The 18305-nt window shown below is 47.3% G+C and overlaps 2 protein-coding genes across 2 annotated transcripts; one reads left to right on the forward strand and one right to left on the reverse strand.

Moving 5' to 3' along the window:
- Positions 1-2070: 2070 nt before the first annotated feature.
- Positions 2071-4191, reverse strand: LOC101758701 (pentatricopeptide repeat-containing protein At1g31920). Its single transcript, XM_004973271.2, has one exon. The coding sequence runs from the start codon at positions 4189-4191 to the stop codon at positions 2071-2073; it is 2121 nt and encodes a 706-aa protein (XP_004973328.1).
- A 4938-nt stretch (positions 4192-9129) lies between these two features.
- On the forward strand, positions 9130-17869 carry LOC101759107 (UDP-glucose 4-epimerase 2). Its single transcript, XM_004973272.4, has 9 exons — positions 9130-9576; positions 13570-13619; positions 13747-13882; positions 14811-14912; positions 14994-15221; positions 16425-16506; positions 16871-16953; positions 17067-17158; positions 17244-17869. The coding sequence occupies exons 1-9, from the start codon at positions 9349-9351 to the stop codon at positions 17524-17526; spliced, it is 1284 nt and encodes a 427-aa protein (XP_004973329.1). The 5' UTR covers positions 9130-9348; the 3' UTR covers positions 17527-17869.
- Positions 17870-18305: the final 436 nt, after the last annotated feature.

The following is an 18305-nucleotide window of genomic DNA, read 5'->3' on the forward strand; positions in this document are numbered from 1 at the left end:
CACATGGCACCCTCCCGTGCTACCATGTGGCGCGATAAGAAGCTGACATGTGTCACCCTAATTAATGAATTTCCGAAATTAATTAAATAATTAAATAAATCCTTTAATTTTTAAATACTCGTAACTAATTCTTTTGAACTCGGAAAAATATGAAACTAGTTGCATTAAATTCATAAAATCGAGCTCGTGCTGTTTGTAGCTAGTTTGGAGTTGTTTGGATCTTCAAAATTTAGGTTTCTTAGAGTTTTTACTTAGATGTATTGCCGATAAATTTATATTGCGCTATATCTCGTTGTGTTCAGACACAAGCTATGACCCGGAGGACTCTCAAGACCCCAGCTACAACGAGGAGGACCCCAACAATGGACAAGGTGTCATGTCACTCCCAATCATATAGATCCTATGCATGTTTAGTTGCTAGGGCTTTATTTATGATGCTTGGATGATGATTGATTGCATAGCCTATGTTTCTAGACATGCCTTGATAATTGTTTATCATGTTCTTCTTGTTACCTACTTGTGGGCTAGTTACAGATCCCTAGCTACTCCACCTTACTTATATCCATATACATGCTTTTGAGTTATGGATGGGCATTTGCCATGGTTTTGGTGATGGGATTCCTTGAACACTCTCGCGCGTATTTTGGGTGAGTGTGATTCCTTAACGTGTTTTTGTGGGAGCGAGCCACGGTTGGTACTGAGGAGTGCCTTGCCAGGGGAGAGCATTCTGGACTCTCTCCACCCCTTGTGCCTGTGGTGGGTACCTTGTTTGACACTAAGGAGTAGGTGGCGTACTTGTACGTTGTAGGTGCTTCGGCACATACTTATGGAGTTTAGTGCTCGCTCTCGGCCCCTAAAGACCGACTCAATTTACCACCAGTCAAAGTATTTATTTACGTACGTACCGTTTGTCTTGTTATGGGTGGGGTTCGGTCCGAGATTAGTGGTGGATAGTGCTCAGCCTGTAGGCGGATTGGAGGATCAGTGTAAGGAGTTCGAGGCGTTGACCTTCTCTGACCAGACTGCACCTTAGAGTGGGTAGATTTCACAGCTTCAAGGTTCTCAACCGGTGATGGCATGCCCTTCAGTTGAGGACGGTTACAGACTCGAGGAAACAGAAGAGTACTATCCACCTACTAAGGCTCCGGCCATTAGGTGGGGTTTGAACGGATCGCTACCGTTCAGGATCCATCCGTGCGAGTACAGCTGTACAACCTCTGCAGAGTGTATAAACCTATAACTATAGTCTGTGTCCACTAGTTATGGACAATACTGTTGACTACCACTACTTCTAACTAGACTTATATTATACTTCTACCTTCCCTTTTTGAGATAGGTCGGTGTTTGCCATTGAGATGTGAGGGGAAGGAGCTCTCACATCGCCTAGTGTGTTTGTGTGTTGGATTCTTAGGTGAAGGATCTGATGATTTGTGACAACTTCTTTAATGTGAGGTGTTGACCTCGGAGATGGTATTGCTTTGATGCATCGTTGACTACTGCTGCTGCTGCGTCATAAATCACTACAGCCATATATAGGTTTATCCATGCATATAGTATTATTCCTCAGTTCCTTGGCTTGCTGCTATTAGGAGTTGACATGGCCTACCCGCTTCTCGGGTAGATGGTGGATTTCAGGGTCGGAGCTCGACACGACTTCAACAACGACGGATGGGAAGAATAGGGATGTTCCCTCGCTCAAGTCGTCTCTGGAGATGGTGTTCGCCATAGCTCATGTTTCCGTTGCGTAGATGTTTTACCTTTCATATTTAAGTCCTGATGGACTTGTACCGACGCGTGCCGAAGTGTTGTACTTGATATTTATGATATTATTATACTATTGCTATTCTATATTTTTGTGTTGGTATGGATAGGGATTCACACGTCATAGTCTTCCTAGGACTATCGCGGAGGTGCGTAGGCTTGAATTCTCATAAATGGGGATTCGGCTAATTTCAACTACCGTGTAATTCATTCACATAAAAGGCATCATATACAAAATATCTGGAAACAAAAGGAACTAATGATTGTTCATATTTACATCACCAATCACGTTCCACACCGGTCAGACCGTTACCAGTAATCTCCGCACGTGCACGCGCCACGTCTGAACCGGTGGAACCGGTTCCTGTCCCTGACGACGATCTCCCGTCCGAAGATCTCCGAGATGAGCGCGCTGTACGCGTGGCACTCCTTGCTCATCCGGAGGTTGGTGAGGATCCTCACCGGCGCCCCCTCCGGCGTGCTGAGCAGGCCGAACGCCATGGCTAGCTTCTGGCTGTGCGCGGCGACGACGCGCCGCTTCTCCTCCTCGCCCACGTCCAGCGCCACCTCCGACGTGTCGGGTTCGTAGCCGTCGAAGCGAAGCTGCCACTCCATCTGGTGGAGCATCTCGTAGATGTCGCGCCTCCGCGGGTGCGACATGTCCTGCGACACGAACCGGTGCACCTCGCCTTGCACCTCCACGTCGCTGAACCCGGGGGACCGCGCGAGGCCCTCGTTCACCGCCTCCGTCCGTAGCGCCGCCGCGGCGCTCCAGTTCCTGGCCCTGGCGTGCATGTCCGCGACGATGACGTAGTCGCCGGCGTTGGCGGAGCCGAGGCGCCTCAGCTCCTGCAGGGCGTGCTCGGCGAGGTCCAGGTCGCCGTGGATCCGGCACGCGTTGAGCAGGCATCGCCAGGCCGTGTCCGTGGGCCCCGTGGGCATGGTCCCGATGAGCGCGCGCGCGTCGTCCAGCTTCCCGGCGCGCGCCATCAGGTCCACCATGCACGCGTAGTGCTGCGCGTTGGGGGAGACCTTGTGCTCCAGCCGCATCCGGTCGAAGCACCGCAGCCCGTCCTCGAGCAGCCCGGCGCGGCTGCAGGCGTTCAGCACGCCGACGTACACGGCCGCGTCGGGCGTGTGGCCCTCCCGGACCATCGCGTCGAACACCTGCAGCGCCTTCCGCCCGCACCCGTGCTGCGCCAGGCCGGACACCATGGCGCTGTACGCCCAGGCGTTCCTGTCGTCCATGGCGTCGAACACCGCCGTGGCCTTGTCGATGCAGCCGCACTTGGCGTACATGTCTACCAGGGACGTGAGCATGATGGTGTTCAGCCTCGCGGCGTTCCTCAGCAGCGCGCAGTGGATGCTCCGGCCGACGTCGTAGGCGCCCAGGTGGGCGCAAGCCGAGAGCGCGCTGACCATGGAGCTCTCGTCGGGCCTCCACCCCTCCCGCACCATCACGCGGAACGACTTGAGGCACTCGCCCCACAACCCCGCCCTCGTGTACGCCGCGAGGAGCGCGCTCCAAGCCGTCGTCGTCCGCTCGTCAGGTCGCATCCGGTCGAACGCCAGGCGAGCCATCGCCGGCTCATCGCACTTGCCGTAGAGGCTGATGAGGCTATTCCGCACGTGCTCGTCGTGCTGGAACCCGAGCTTCACGACATGCGCCTGCAACTGCCTCCCTTCTTGCAGGGCCGCGAGCTGCGCGCACGCCTTGAGGACGAACGGGAACGTGTAGTTGTCCGGCTCCACGCCGGCCTCCAGCATGCCAACGTAGAGGCGCAGCACGGCCTCCGGGTTGCGGTCGCCGCGGCCGCCGACGCTGACGTGGCCGCGCATGAGGGTATTGTAGTCGAAGGCCTCCGGCTCGTCGAGGGACTCGAAGATGGACGGCGCGAGCTCCATGCCGCCCGGCCAGCCCGAGAGCGCGCACGCCGCGAGCAGCGGCCGCGTGTGCCGCGGGGAGCGGTCGAGCCCCAGCTTCACGTGCCGCGCGAGCGCCTTCCTGACCTCGTCCACACTCCGCGCCGCCGCCGCCGCCGTGCTGCATGGCACCGCCTGCTCCTTCGGCCTCTTCCCCGGCTCCGGTGCGGCTGTTCTTGGCGTGGCGAACTGGTGCGGCTGCGCCTCGATTCGGGCGGGGCCATGCCCATCCCGCGGCCAGCGCGTCTGGAGGCGTGGAGGCGCTTCGATCCCGTGGGTGGCGGAGGGAGCGGCGGCTCGCACGGAGGTCGGCGGAGGGTGGCGAACGGAGCGGCGGCGGAGGGAGCCACGCTTCCCGTTCTTCTTCGCTGCCGTCAGCGCCACGACCCGCGCCTCCCTTCTTCTATGCGAGCTCCACGGCGGAGGGCGGAGGCGAACGGGCGCGCCGTCTGCCGTGGGGCGGGTGTGGGGGGCCTGCGCGGGCGGAGGGGGCCTCGCCCGCAACATCGGAGAGGGGGTGCGCGGCCGAAGGGGGAGGCGGATGCGGATGGGTGTCGCGGCCCTGCGGTGAGGCGGAGGTGGAGGGCGGGCGGCGCAGCTGCGAGGAGGAGCGGCGGAGGGAGGCGCGGCCCCGGGGAGAGGAGGAGCCGCGGCCCGAGGATCTCACTGAAGTGGACGCAGACTCGCACGTGGGTCCCACAAGCAATCGACTTGTGGCTGGAGAGCTACGCTGGGATTTTCATGCGTTGTTGGATGTCATCCGGGCACGACGCAGACAAAGTGATCAGGCTCAAGATAAGTTCCCTCCCCCACCCACACATTTGAAAACTCCCCTTCAGTTGGCACAATCACATACTAACCGTAAAATGTGTTTTATTTTCGCTATTGCTCATTAAAACGTTATCTTAATTCGTCTTAATCCCATGCCTCCCAAGTATCGATAACCGTGGTGAGTAAAAATCCCGTGTCTCCCTCGCCAACGTGCTCATCTTTAGCTTGTTCGATCTCACTGAAGTGGATGCATATTTGCAGACAACATGAGCACTGTCCCAAGTGGGTCCCACATGCAAGAGATTTGTGGCTGAGAAGCTACGCTGGGATTTTCTTGAGGTGTTGAATGCCATCCAGGAGTTGCAGCGGGCAAATGGCAGTAGGGCGGAGACGATGCCGTGGCAAAACTAATTAGGATGAGGATAAGTTTCATGTCCAGCAGGGCAACCACCAAAAATAGTCCAGAGCTCCAGGCTGACAATGTACAGCTAGGCCTACCTACCAGTGAGCATGTCTGCCATTGTGGTTCGTAAAAGATATTCCCTCCATCCCAAAATAGAGCTACTTCCATCATTCAAATTTTATCTTATAATATAACTACTTTTGAATTCTTAAGTGGCTTATTTTCCCTAAGAGGTCTAAACTATCATCCATGCACACAAGCTTGCCACCTATTAAATAGGAAATGTATAATTAATCTCTTAATTAGTGCATGAAAACTAATGAAGGTTACTATAGACTTGTAAAATTTTGTGTGACTGACGTGGCAACGACGCACTCTGCATAAATGAGAGTGCGCAATTTGTTATTTTTAGAAACAAAACTTTAGGCACGTTTGGAACAAAGTCCCCCTCCCTTTTGAGAGAGACAAACGAACTTCGATCATTGTCGTTTTCTTTTCTCTATTTTTCTCATATAGGAAGGATCTGCAAATTTTAGTTGGCGGAATCACATCCCTATTTTTGCTCTTTCTCAATTAAACCATATATTTTGGTTAAGTTGTGAGATGTCTATTGTAAAGTTAGATGCATGTCACAACCTAACACGTTACACCATCTTAGAATTCCCCATAAAAAATGTGAGGACTTTGTGTTGGCCCGTTGGCTCGCTATACGAAGCAGACAGAGCTGGCTCGCTGTGCATGTCAGCAGGCGGCCCATGCTATATGGTCCATTTTGTATCTGGTGGCTGTGGGCTTGTGGCCCATGTCGAAAGTGAACCTGTAGGAACTAGTTGCCTGAATATCAGTAGCGAAGCTAGCATTTAACCCAAGGGGGGTCGGTGGATGCTAATTCTAGTGCACTGTGCCTAGCGCCATCGCGTGCTTGTAAAATATTAGGAAATGCCAAATGATATGAACTAGGCCACTAGGGGTAAGAAATTAGCAAAGCATCTCAATTTCTCAAGGAAAATTATCTCAATTGACAAATGTTAATTACCCTTCAAATAGTCCCGTCTAGGCTCTAGCATCCCTATTCCTCAGCATATTTTTTATGGGGATTTATCAGATTTTTCAAGATGTTCTTGTGGTTCGGAAGCATGAAAGAAAAGAGAGGCAAATGAACAGCCCATTTACCTGCAGTGCACTTGCCAACGAGCAACGACCAGGCAAAGCTTGCCAGTGTGATCTACGAACCCCGTTGTTATTTTAGCGACCTTCGCAGATGTTAGCACCTGACGCCGTGATTTCCGAGCACACTTGAGCCATGTTGAGCTGCCGCGTTGGTGCAGTGGTGCTCATGAGGACGCAAAAGTCTTGCTCTCTTGATCGGGATAAACCTGCATAAATCTGTTGTAACAATGGTATCCCTGGGTTTCACTATTTTGTTTGGAACCTTGTGCTACTTTGATCAACTGGCTGGAGCTCACTCGCTTCGGTGCTGGCCGCTCTGCCAACACACCTGTGGAGTGTGGACACTTCACCTCTTCTTCCTTATGTGAGACGCTTTGCTGCAAACTGAATCTTCAGAAATACCCTAGACACCTTCTGCAGGGTTTCAGTCAGTCAGGTCTTCAATCCCCAAGCGCCCATCGGGATACTGGAAATATTGCGTCGCTGAAAAACTGTCAGAAGTAGAATCTTCCACCACCGAATCCGTCGGATTACACCTCCCTCTCTCGATCCTAAGTACCTGACCACGCACGGTGGCGTTGAAACCGGCGGTATCAGCATCAGGATTAAGCCATCAAGGACGGCTTGGAAGCTTCGTTTCTCGTTGGATCCTTCTGCCAGGGGACAGAAATCGGAAGCCACCACATGGCACCGATTTCTCGATCGTGTGAACGCACTACCGGAGAATTACGTTTAGCGGCTGTTGGGACCTTCGGGACGGTTTCGTAACCGTACTGTAGTTCGGTACTAAAGAGAGTCTAAATAACCGGTACTAAAGGGTTATTAAAAAATAAAAATAACCCCAGCCGGCTCCGCCCCCCGTCGCCCGTCCTCCACCCGCGCCCCCTCAACCCCCCCTCCCCCCGCCGCCTCTGCCTCCGCCTCCGCCCGGCCCCTCCGCTGGCTCCCGCCTGCCCACCCGCCGTCGCCACAAGCTCGAGAGGCAGAGGAGGGCTCGAGAGTGTGAGGGTGAGAGAGGAGATCGAGAGAGATAGAGAAGAGACTGACGAGAGAGAGAGAAAGTGTGAGGATAAGAAGACGGACGGGGGACGGGCGAGAGATAAGAAGCGGCTGGAGTCTGCGAGAGAGAGGGGGGGCATCGGCAAATGGGAGCTTTAGTATCGGGTGGGGACTCTACCCGGTACTAAAGCTCGACCCGGTACTAAAGCCTTTAGTACCGGGTGGAGCACCAACCCGGTAATAAAGGGGATCATGGGGACCATCTCGGAATCTATCTGTTAAGCCCGATACTAATATTTTTATTAGTATCGGATCAAAATGCAACTGATACTGAAGTCGTGGACGAAAGATCCATTCTCTATTATATTAGAGACGATGCAGAAGCTCTCTATTAGTGACGCCGCACAAGCCGCCCCGATTCCCATGCCATGACCATAATCAAAACCTTAAACCAAACGCTAAATAAGTACAGACTGCAGCCTAATCTTGCATATATATAAACATTTCCACACGTTGGACTGTGGCCAGACTTGGCCGGGGCGGCCGGGCCTGCCTGCGACGGTGACAGGAGCATGAGGGCAAAGGGGAAACGCAGGCGGCCACGGGGACGGTCAGGAGAGGAGAGCTCGTCGTTGCAGAGAGAGAATCTCCTCCCCACCCAGACAAGAGGATGGTGAGGTGTGACAGGCTGCCCACTCCCGCCGAATCCAGCTGAAGTCGCACTCCACATGCGAGAGCGGTTTTGATTAGTGCTTGGCCGTCTAATCTATGCTTCAAAAACCTTGAGTCCTTGACCACCTCTTGTGACACTAGAAAAAGAAACTATTGGAAATATTCCGTGGGATATCCTATGCACCAATGTTGAGCGTGCATGCATGACGAATTGGAGCCGAATGAATAAACGAGGGAGTAGTTGCCAGGGACCAAGAGAGAGAAGAAAAAAAGGGAGGAGTCATGGAGGACATGGATGTCACCGCTGTTCAATGGGGGACTAGCAAGAGCCTAGAGGCTCAATCATTCATCCTGGTTGGGTTGGTCTGGGTCCATTGTCCATTGTCCCCCACCATGTGAATAGAAGCAACAAACGTCCCTCGTGTCTGCAGGCAGCACGCAGGGGACGCTGATTGGGAGATGCATGCATGGCCAGCACAGCTCACGCTCTCGTTTTTGATATGACCAACGATGGGTGGGTCGCTTGCCTGGATAAAAAGGTTGAAGTAAAAAGTTGAATGCCGAGAATATTGCGGCATCGGTGACAAGATTGCGTCCTCAATTATAAATCCATTTTGATATTTCTAAGTTTATAGATTTTAATATGTATTTAGATATAATATATATCTATATAGATATAAAAAAATTTATGAATTTAGAAATGCCAAAACGACCAAGAATTTAGGACAGAGGAAGTAGAAAATTATGACATATTTGGTTCTGCAAGTAAACCTCACATCGTCTTGCTCACAATATCGCTTGGTTTGACCAGCGCAAGCAAGCTTTTCCTTGCTGAAACCAGTGAACCAAAACACCTCTCCGGCACAGACATGCTTGCTGGAGACTATTCAAAGGTCTTTGCATAACCAAACATGACCTTGGATCCCAATACATCAATAACTCAGGTAAAAAAAGTGTGATAAGATTCTCTTACATTAATGAATATGTTGCAAAGATTTCAAGCATTTAAACATAGTCCTGTTTAGCAAATCCTTGTGGCAAAATGCAACAACCTTAAAACATGAATAACCAAAAGATGAGCTAATTAATGCATACTATACATTGCGTCTGTTCTCCAGCTTGGCACCGATGCCGTTGCAGCTGCACGGCAGAACGCGGTCCGGAGCCCCAACCCCGAGCAAAACATCTGGCGCCAAACCGCGAAGAGCAAGGCCAGCTAGACCCCAAACGCTCTCCAGCGACGCGGACCGCGACCCGCGCGTGGTGCCCGGCCACGAAGCCAGCCGCACGCCACGACCGACAATCTGTCCACCGGCCCCACGCCGGCCGCAGCCCGCTGCCGCGCGGGCCCCGCCACCCGCGCACCCGCGCCGCCCCCAGCTGCACGCAAGCGAGAGCGCGCATAACCCCGCTCGCTCGCTCCCACGCGTCCCCCATTCACCTTCGCTTCCACTCCTCCCACCATTCCGAAGCTTCCACGCCTCGCCGCTCCGAACGCCTCCGACCAGATCCGCGGGGCGCGAGGGAGGCCCGGGCTTCCTCGGGGCGCGCGCGCTCTCGTCGAGGCGGCGGAGGTAGGCGTGGGGGAGGTAGCTTCGGCCGGGGAGGAGGGGCGGAGGCCTAGCTACCTAGCTGTTGCTGCAGCTGCGATGGCGGTGGAGAAGACGGTGCCTGGAGCGGGAGCGGGGTCAGCGGCGGGGAGGACCGTGCTGGTCACGGGCGGGGCGGGCTACATCGGCAGCCACGCCGTGCTGCAGCTCCTGCTCGCGGGGTTCCGCGCCGTCGTCGTCGACAACCTCAACAACTCCTCCGAGCTCGCCGTCCGACGCGTCGCAGCGCTCGCCGGGGACCACTCCCGCAACCTCTCCTTCCACAAGGTGAGGAGGACACTTCCCGTCCCGTTCTCCCCGTGGATCTCCCCCATCCCACGCAATGTGGCACCGCTGACGCCCCGCTAGATCTCCGCGGCGTCGTGGAAGGTCTAAATTGGTTGTGGTACAGGGGTTCGTGTTCCCTATATTTTCCGTTTTGGGATTATTTGACTGCCATATTAACTTGGCAAACGTCTTTTGTGGTGGTTTTGTTCCTTTGGGTATGCCGCATTCGGATTCCCATGGCTTTTGGTGTTTCAGTCTAGCTACTCACTTCTGATGTGCATTTCTTGATACATGGTAACTTATTTTCTGGAAGTTTGGAACAATGCTTTCAGTTTACCTTGCCTTAGTGCCGGTTATTGGGAATCTGATGGGAACTTAATACTTGGTGATGTGAAAATGGTGTCAACTATTGACGGAAAAGATTTTCATTACATGGGGTTCTTGAACTTGTCGGGTTACCTGATTTTGTGAGACAAAAATCATGAGATTTCTATTCAGAGGCATTTTGGCATTCATCGGTCGAATGTGAGTGTGTGTGGTGCGTCCCTGTAAGCCATTGGATGCGCAGCTTCTTGGTGTGCTATGTGAGTTGTTTTAGCTCCAGCTGTCAAAGTTTGCAGTTAAATGCAGGGTTGTTGAAGAGCAATGATTCAGCTTTGCAAATGTCCAGTTGGGCATTACATGTTAGCTTTGAATTATTTGGCCAACTCATTCAATTGCTCCATGCCTACATTGTTAGGTTTGTTCAATTGGCACTAGTTTGAGGGTGGGTTGTGCTTGATTTGCCATCCACATGGGGTTATGGGAGTGGTTGCCTAATTTAATCAACATGACAGCTAGTCATTTACTACCTGTTTCTCCTTTTTCTTAAAAAAAAAGAAACTACACCATTTGCCTGAAGTTGGTATATTGAGTTGTCCCCTGTATTGATGCAATAAGATTGGTTAAAATATCAAGTACTAAGTTCTTTTTGGAACCTTCATGTACTGCATTCTTGCCAATTCACTTTTAAGAAAGAAATGTTTGACTTGATTTCTGCAATAAGTGACAATATGTGGTCGTGTTTTTTAGTTCCTATGGCTATTCACCTACTGCCGGTTAGGGACAAGGGTTTCCCTAGCTATGATTATGAAGCTAAAGAAGTAAAATGTGGAAGGAGGCTGGGCTGCTAGGGTCACCAACACAACAATTCGGATCTAAACAACTAAAAACAGGGATTCAAGTGAGATTTTCGGTATTTGAATATGTTATGACTTATTTGGTGGATTTGGTTGTGTTAAGCTTCCATTAAACTGTCTCATGGCTGCTGAAGATCTGGGTTAATAGAAGAACAAGAGCTTTAGCAGACAGCCTAAAGTAAAGTTTGTGAATACTAGTGTAAAATTTGATTCTAAATTCTTAACAAGGAACAAGAGTAATGTGAATTCGATTCGAACTAAGTTTTACTAGCAGAGATTTGCTCCTTATTTCTTTTAGCAGCTTACTTTAATATCCATGAACTTTCTTTTGATGCACTGAAATACTTCCCATTACTACCTCATTCCATTCCCTCGATCCTGGCAGTTGTTATTGGATGCAATATGATGACTGGAACTTTGGCGATTTGGTGTATTTGTGCTTGGAGCTTTCTATTTTATTTTGATGTTCCAAGTCTTTAATAATTCTATTACTGTGGTCTGCAAAGTGAGTATTTTATTGTGCATCGGGTGATTTAGTTCTATTACTTTTTTTTTTCTCGAACACGCAGGAGAGCTGCGTATCATTATATTAAGAAGAAAGAAGGGATAAGAACCCTTACAACCACACCGACCTAATCATTCACTCCTCAATTGGCACTAGAGCAAGGAGGTGATTAACTCCTCGAGCTCCAGCCATACCCCACAAACATAACTCCTCGCTGGCCGACAACAAGGCTCTGGTAACACTTGGGGAGGCCGCATCAAAAACACATCGGTTGCGATGATTCCACAACGTCCATGCTCCCAGAATAATTAGAGAGTTAAGGCCTTTTCTAATGGGAGCAGGCACATTGTTAGAACTTATTTCCCACCAATCCTCAAAGCTTCTCGCATCCAGATGAGGGGTGAGAGTCTGCAGTCCAATCCTCCTCAGAATATTAAACCAAAACTCGCGAGTGAATACACATTCTATGAGCAGGTGATTAATGGTTTCCTCCGCTTGATCACAGTGTGGGCAGCTTGCAGGGTGTGGCGGATTCCTTTTTGCTAGCCGATCAGCTGCCCAACACCTGTCCCTAACCACCAACCACATGAAGAACCGGCATTTACCGGGTGCCCAAGTCTTCCAGATCCTCTCCCGTGATTTAAAGGCCACTGCTCCATGAAATTGGTTGTCATAAGCCGATTTTGTTGAGTATTTTCCATCACTAGAAAACCTCCAAATGTGGACATCATCAACCTCTGGCTGCAGTACCACTTCAGAGATTAAATTCCAGAGAGCGAGGTATTCATTGATTACTCCAACAGTTAGAGCACCCTGTATATCCCTTGCCCAAGCATTATCAGTTAGAGCTTCCTGTACTTTTCTCTGGTTAATTCTCCTCTTGGATACTGTCGCCAAGACTTGTGGTGCAAGATCAGCAATTCTCTGACCATGAATCCATCTATCCGACCAAAAAAAAGTTGCTGCGCCATTACCCACCTCAGAGACCACAGCTATGGTGAAAAAGGCTTGTGCACACTTGTGTACAGATAAATTAAAGGATGCCCAGGGAAGATTTGGATCTGTTTTTTTCAACCATAACCACCTCATTCTCAGTGCCCAATTCAGATTTTGTAGATTGGAGATCCCAAGACCCCCCAATTCTGTTGGAAGACATACTTTGGGCCATGCTACCAGGCACTGGCCACCATTTGCATCTTTCCTTCCTCTCCACAGAAACCCTCTTCTGATCTTGTCAAAAGCCTTAATGGCCCATGGTGGGAGATCAATGGCCATCACCAAGTAAATCAACATTGGAGTTAACACATGCTGTACCAGAACCTTGCGACCTTAGTCAGTAACTCAGCCTTCCACCCTGGTAGCCGGGCAGCCAACCGGTCGATGTATGGCTGTAACTGAGCCTTCGTTAATTTCTTCAAAGATAGAGGAAGTACAAGATATTTGCAAGGAAACTCCAGCTGATCGCAAGGTAGAAGTTCCTGTAGAGTGGCAGTGTCCAACTCTGTGCATTGAATTGGGAAAACATTGCTTTTCTGTACATTTGTTTTCAGCCTGTAGTTCTATTACTGTGATATGCAAAGTGAGTATTTTATTGTGCATTAGGTGGTTTAGTAAAATATATTTTACATCCCTGCAAAATTATCATTTGCTTGGAGGACTAGCACATACTTTGATTTGCATCTAGAGCAAGGTCTACTTTGACGCAATGTGATTACGGGAACCTTGATGATTTGGTGCATTTGTTGCCATGTAAAACTGCATCTGTTCACCAGTTTATGCTTGAAGCTTTCTATTTTATTTTTTTTATGTCCCAAGTCTTTTAATAATTTTAAAACTGTGGTTGCGAAGTGAGCATTTCATGATGCATTTGGTGGTTTAGTAAAATATATGTTGCAGACCTGCAAAATTGTCATTTAAAATAGAACTTGGATTGCTCGGATGATGAGCTACTTCAACTTGCTTCCAGAGCATTGTTTACTTTGATGTTTTGTTTGTTACAAGCAAAGGATGCTTGATTACTTGAAAATTTCACCCCTTTTGTTATCTATTAACCTAATTATGAGTAAGGTCCAGGAGTATATTTGCTTATTCACACTTTTGCTACATCGTTTTAACTCTGATGCAGTCTAGTGACTGCTCGAGTATTTAGCTTCTTTGATTGTTTTTTGTGCAGGCAGAGCCTACCTCCTATCTAGTTTTCTTGCTGCTACAAGATGGCATATGTTGTTTTACCATTATGCTACATAAAAATTTTACTGACATGAATGCGACATCCCAACAATTACTACTTTTTTTTTTAATATTCTGCAGGTCGATCTCCGTGACAAGGGAGCACTGGAAATGGTTTTTGCTTCAACAAGGTAAAATTACCGCCTTTTCAGCTGTTCTGTTGTACCGACTCTCTTCCATTTCACAACATTATGAATTCCTTTTTTTTTTCAAATTTGTATCCAGCGTTTCTTTATTGTTAGACAATTTGCTCTCCAGATTTGATGCTGTTGTCCACTTCGCTGGACTGAAAGCCGTGGGTGAAAGTGTGCAGAAGCCATTGCTTTATTATGACAACAATGTCATTGGGACGATAAATCTTCTAGAAGTTATGTCTGCTCATGGCTGCAAGAAGGTATTTACCATTTTGCCCATTATATTTTTGCTGGAGCCACTTTTTTCAAGTTGCTCTCTCCTTTTCTGGACTTTTCTGCAGATGTATGCTAGGATATCATCTTGATTTAAATGTAGGATTACTTATTAGGTCATTATTTGCTTTTGTCTTAATTTTGTTGTACCCTGTGTCCTGTGCATTGAAGAGTAACTACCTAAGCTTGTATGTTATTTTCACATGCTTTGGTTGGATGATCATTGTTTTGATTGTCATGCCAATACATTAGATATTTCATCGTGGAGGCTTGCAGTTGCTGATGCACCTTAGACCTTAGTAGCTCATATTATTACTGAGGTGTGCTAATGTGCTCTGGTCAACTGTAGTTACTCTAAATTTGTGGTGGCCACTGGCCAGATGCCAGTGTGGGCATTTCTTTTCACTCACTGGGCATAAGTTTTTCATTCAAATGAACATAGACAGGACAGTATTGGTTATTTCCCATTGTGCATTAAAATCTGTTGGCATTTCTAGCAGCACTAGTTCACTTTTTGTTGCTATCTAGTCTATTTGTCAGATTGGTCATTGGATGTGGAATGTAATCAATTAATAATCACTTTACTTGCACCATCCGATCTATTGCAGCTTCTGTTACTCCATTTTAGCATTGGACCAGTTTTTAGACTTTAGATTTTGAGCTATTAGGGGCATATGACCCAATATTACCAGCGAGGATCATGATAGGCACCCTCAGGTTAATGTTGTCAATATGGATGCCTAGGGAACATCTGCTTCCCCTTTTAATACTATTGATCGATTGTATTAACTGTATATTTGCACTTTTGCTTTAAGATCCATTTGATTAGTAAGGCTTTGGACCAACAAATCTATTTGTCATATCAATCTATGACACTGACGTGCTGTACCCCTTTTTTGTTTTAAAATGTTTTAGTTGGTGTTCTCATCATCAGCTGCAGTTTATGGATCACCCAAGAACTCACCTTGCACAGAAGAGTTCCCTCTGACTCCAAACAATCCATATGGCAAAACTAAGGTCTTCTGCCTTTTTTTTCTTTCAATGTGAAAATCTGCTAAAATTTGTGAGCTCTGACTGAAAAATTTCAAATGGTTGCAGCTTGTTGTTGAGGATATTTGCCGTGACATCTACCGTTCAGATCCTGAATGGAAGATCATTTTACTTAGATACTTCAATCCAGTTGGTGCTCATCCCAGTGGATACCTTGGTGAAGACCCATGTGGAATTCCCAACAATCTTATGCCCTACGTTCAGCAAGTTGCTGTTGGTAGGAGGCCAGCTCTGACAGTTTTAGGAAATGACTATGCAACAAGAGATGGGACTGGGGTAATTATTTTGCATATGGCATGTTCAATCACTTTTGTTTTTCATGCTCATTCAATTTGATTATTCACTTGCATTTCAAGATTGGCATTCTGACCTTATTTTGTTTTTGTCTAGTTTTAGTTGTAGTTTTATAAATTTGCATTTTATGAATTGCCTTTATTTTCGTTTAGGGTATGTCCTCTTGCCAATGAAGCTTGAAATTTGATATTGGGGATAACATGGATATGTTGTGGCAGCTGATTGCAGCCATGCCTATCTTTTCAACTGTAGTTCCTAAAATAAACTGTAGTCAACTTTTGTCTTAATCTACTAATCTGTAGTAAATATAGAACTACTAACAAGAGTTACAAGACCTGAGGGAAGTCACACCTTCCTTCAAAACTTGAGCAGATCTGTGTTCATACAACATGCTTCCTGGTGTGTTGACCCACCTTTTTGCTGAACTTGATCTTCAATACACAGAATGATTTCTCACTATTTACCTTTTCCTTCATAGGTTGACTCTGTTGCATAGTTTTTTTGCTCTAACTACGCAGGAGAGTTGCGTGTCATTTCATTAAGGTAGAAGAGAAACAGTACAACGATCCTGGATATACCCATGTCGAAGTTAAAACCCACACACACCCACTAAAAATACAAAGTTACAGACTCGCCACAGCCTGGTAACAAAACATGACCCAGGGATCCATGGGGCCTAAGCTGCCACAGACAACAACCTCATCAGGAGTTCCTGTTGCATAGTTTTCACCTTTTTCTTTGCCTTCTTTGGCACCCTGCCTTTTGGATAGTTTTTCCTCTGCACCTTGTGGAATTGTTCTCCCACTCATTTACTGTATTCCCCTTAAGAAAAGAAGAAAGATTCCTTGCTTTGACATTTCCTTCTTTTATCTTTACTGTGTGCTAGATCACTGGAATTCTGAAGTAACATGTAACCTACAAGTTTCACTTGAATTCTGAAACAATATATAACCTACAAGTTTTCTGCTTTGAAATCACCTGATTAAAATTTTGGAAGATGTTCTAACAATAGAACATACAATACCCATGTGCTTCTTACTTCAGTTAATCCAAATTACCTCTATTTTATCTGTCTAGAGTTAATGATTTTGTAATAAGTTATTTAAGCATATCATTGTGACAACTGTGATTCTCATGCATTATAGAATCGGCCCATCATTAATCAAACTGTTGTTTGTTTTGCAGGTCCGAGATTACATCCATGTGGTTGACCTTGCTGATGGACATATTGCTGCATTGCAGAAGCTTTTTGAGAACTCTAGCATAGGTTAACACCTGAAATCAAATGATTGTTGAATTTCTTTCTATCCTGCTTGTATACTTATGCATACATGGTAACACTTATGTACATTGCATTTTCTTTAAACCAACAAATTTTATATTGTTTCCTAGGCTTGTCAAACACAAAAGTACATTTGCACAAGGCACATCATTATGTACCGTTTGGATAGATATACCTTTTACAAAATGCATAGCAGAAATGCCCTTTTTATGTTATTTTCTTTTGTTGACTAAAACCAAACTTTTGGGATACACTGGTATCTGTGCATGTTTTCTGTTTGCTTCTCGTGTCTGAGTCATTTGCTTGTTTAGCTTTTGAATCTTATTTTCAAATTTGATTCTACTTGCAGGGTGTGAAGCATACAACCTTGGAACTGGAAGAGGTACATCAGTGCTGGAGATTGTTAAAGCATTCGAGAAGGCTTCTGGGAAGGTATGCCAGATTAAACAGTTAGGAATTATGTGATTATTAGCATCTTGCAATGCAGCTTACTCAGGATTACTGCCTTGATAAGCTTATAAGGACATATTTTTGCTCTTGTGTAGAAAATTCCTCTGATTTTTGGCGCAAGACGCCCTGGTGACGCAGAGATACTGTTTTCAGTGACTGCTAAAGCAGAAAGGGAGCTTAACTGGAAGTAAGTCAAAAGATATAATATGCCATTAAGACAAAACTGGGTTTATTGTTTTATACCATTGACATTGTCTTTTTTTTGTCTCCAGAGCAAAATATGGCATTGAAGAAATGTGTCGCGACCAATGGAACTGGGCCAGCAAGAACCCATATGGGTATGGATCGCCTGACACCACCAAGCAGAACGGCCACCAAACAAACGGATCAGCTGATTCCCCCAGGCAGAATGGTCATCACACAAATGGTTCAGTTGGCTCACCCAAGCGGAACGGACACTATGCATATGGATCAGCTGACTCACCCAGGCGGAACGGCCACTATGCGTATGGATCATCTGACTCTAGACAGAATGGTAATGGCCGCCTGCACTAAGATGAGTCGTTTGGCCTGTGAGCCCCCTGTACATTCCGTGTATCGCGAACCCACCATCCGAGATTGATGTGGATCAATGGGTTGGCAGATCATACAGTATAGAGTCTGGCAGCAGAATTTCCAGTTTGTTGTGGGTAAAACCTATCTCCTACGTTGGTGTTTATTCTTTCCTTCTTTCAAATGTGTAGGAATGTGGTCATAGTGTATCAGCTGATTCTATTCTTCCCCTGCTAATGGAACTGCATTACGCTTCACCAAGTTTGGTTGGTTACTGTTTAACATAAAAAAATGCAGCTATGTATGGTTATTTATTGAGTAAATTGCACTTTGTTGTATTGTTGTATCACTTTAGTCGATCAAGTTGTAAAATGTGCAATTGAGTGCAACAAGTAGGTTGCTGTGTGCATATACGGTCCTGGGTATGCCACGTCAACATGTTTCGCCACGGTGGCAATATTATGTGGACTGTCAGGTGGTTTAGTTGGCGACATGCATGACATGAATGGAGTGTATGGTCACTTTTTATGCAGTTAAGACCATAGTTGTTCGTTGCTTTTTATTTCAATGGTATGGGTGTTCACTCGTACGGGATAAGTAACTAATTGGACATACAAAAATATTTGCTGAAACTTGAAAGGAATCAAACCACAGACGCCTAATCCAGAATAAACACCAATAATTCCGAAAATATTGATAATCCATTACGGTCGCTGGAGGAGAGGCAGATGCTGAGTTCTATCATCTATGCGATCACCTCCGCATCCAAACCTCTAGTCACC

This window comes from Setaria italica, chromosome VI (genome assembly GCF_000263155.2).
Source record: "Setaria italica strain Yugu1 chromosome VI, Setaria_italica_v2.0, whole genome shotgun sequence".
NCBI lineage: Eukaryota > Viridiplantae > Streptophyta > Magnoliopsida > Poales > Poaceae > Setaria > Setaria italica.

Excerpts from the sequence above, each read along its gene's own strand:
- LOC101758701 (XM_004973271.2), bottom strand. The coding sequence starts at position 4,191 with ATGTTGCGGGCGAGGCCCCCTCCGCCCGCGCAGGCCCCCCACACCCGC.
- LOC101759107 (XM_004973272.4), top strand. The coding sequence starts at position 9,349 with ATGGCGGTGGAGAAGACGGTGCCTGGAGCGGGAGCGGGGTCAGCGGCG. Across the intron at positions 9,577-13,569 it reads GCAACCTCTCCTTCCACAAG|GTCGATCTCCGTGACAAGGG; the intron begins GTGAGGAGGACA and ends AATATTCTGCAG. Across the intron at positions 13,883-14,810 it reads CTGCTCATGGCTGCAAGAAG|TTGGTGTTCTCATCATCAGC; the intron begins GTATTTACCATT and ends AAAATGTTTTAG.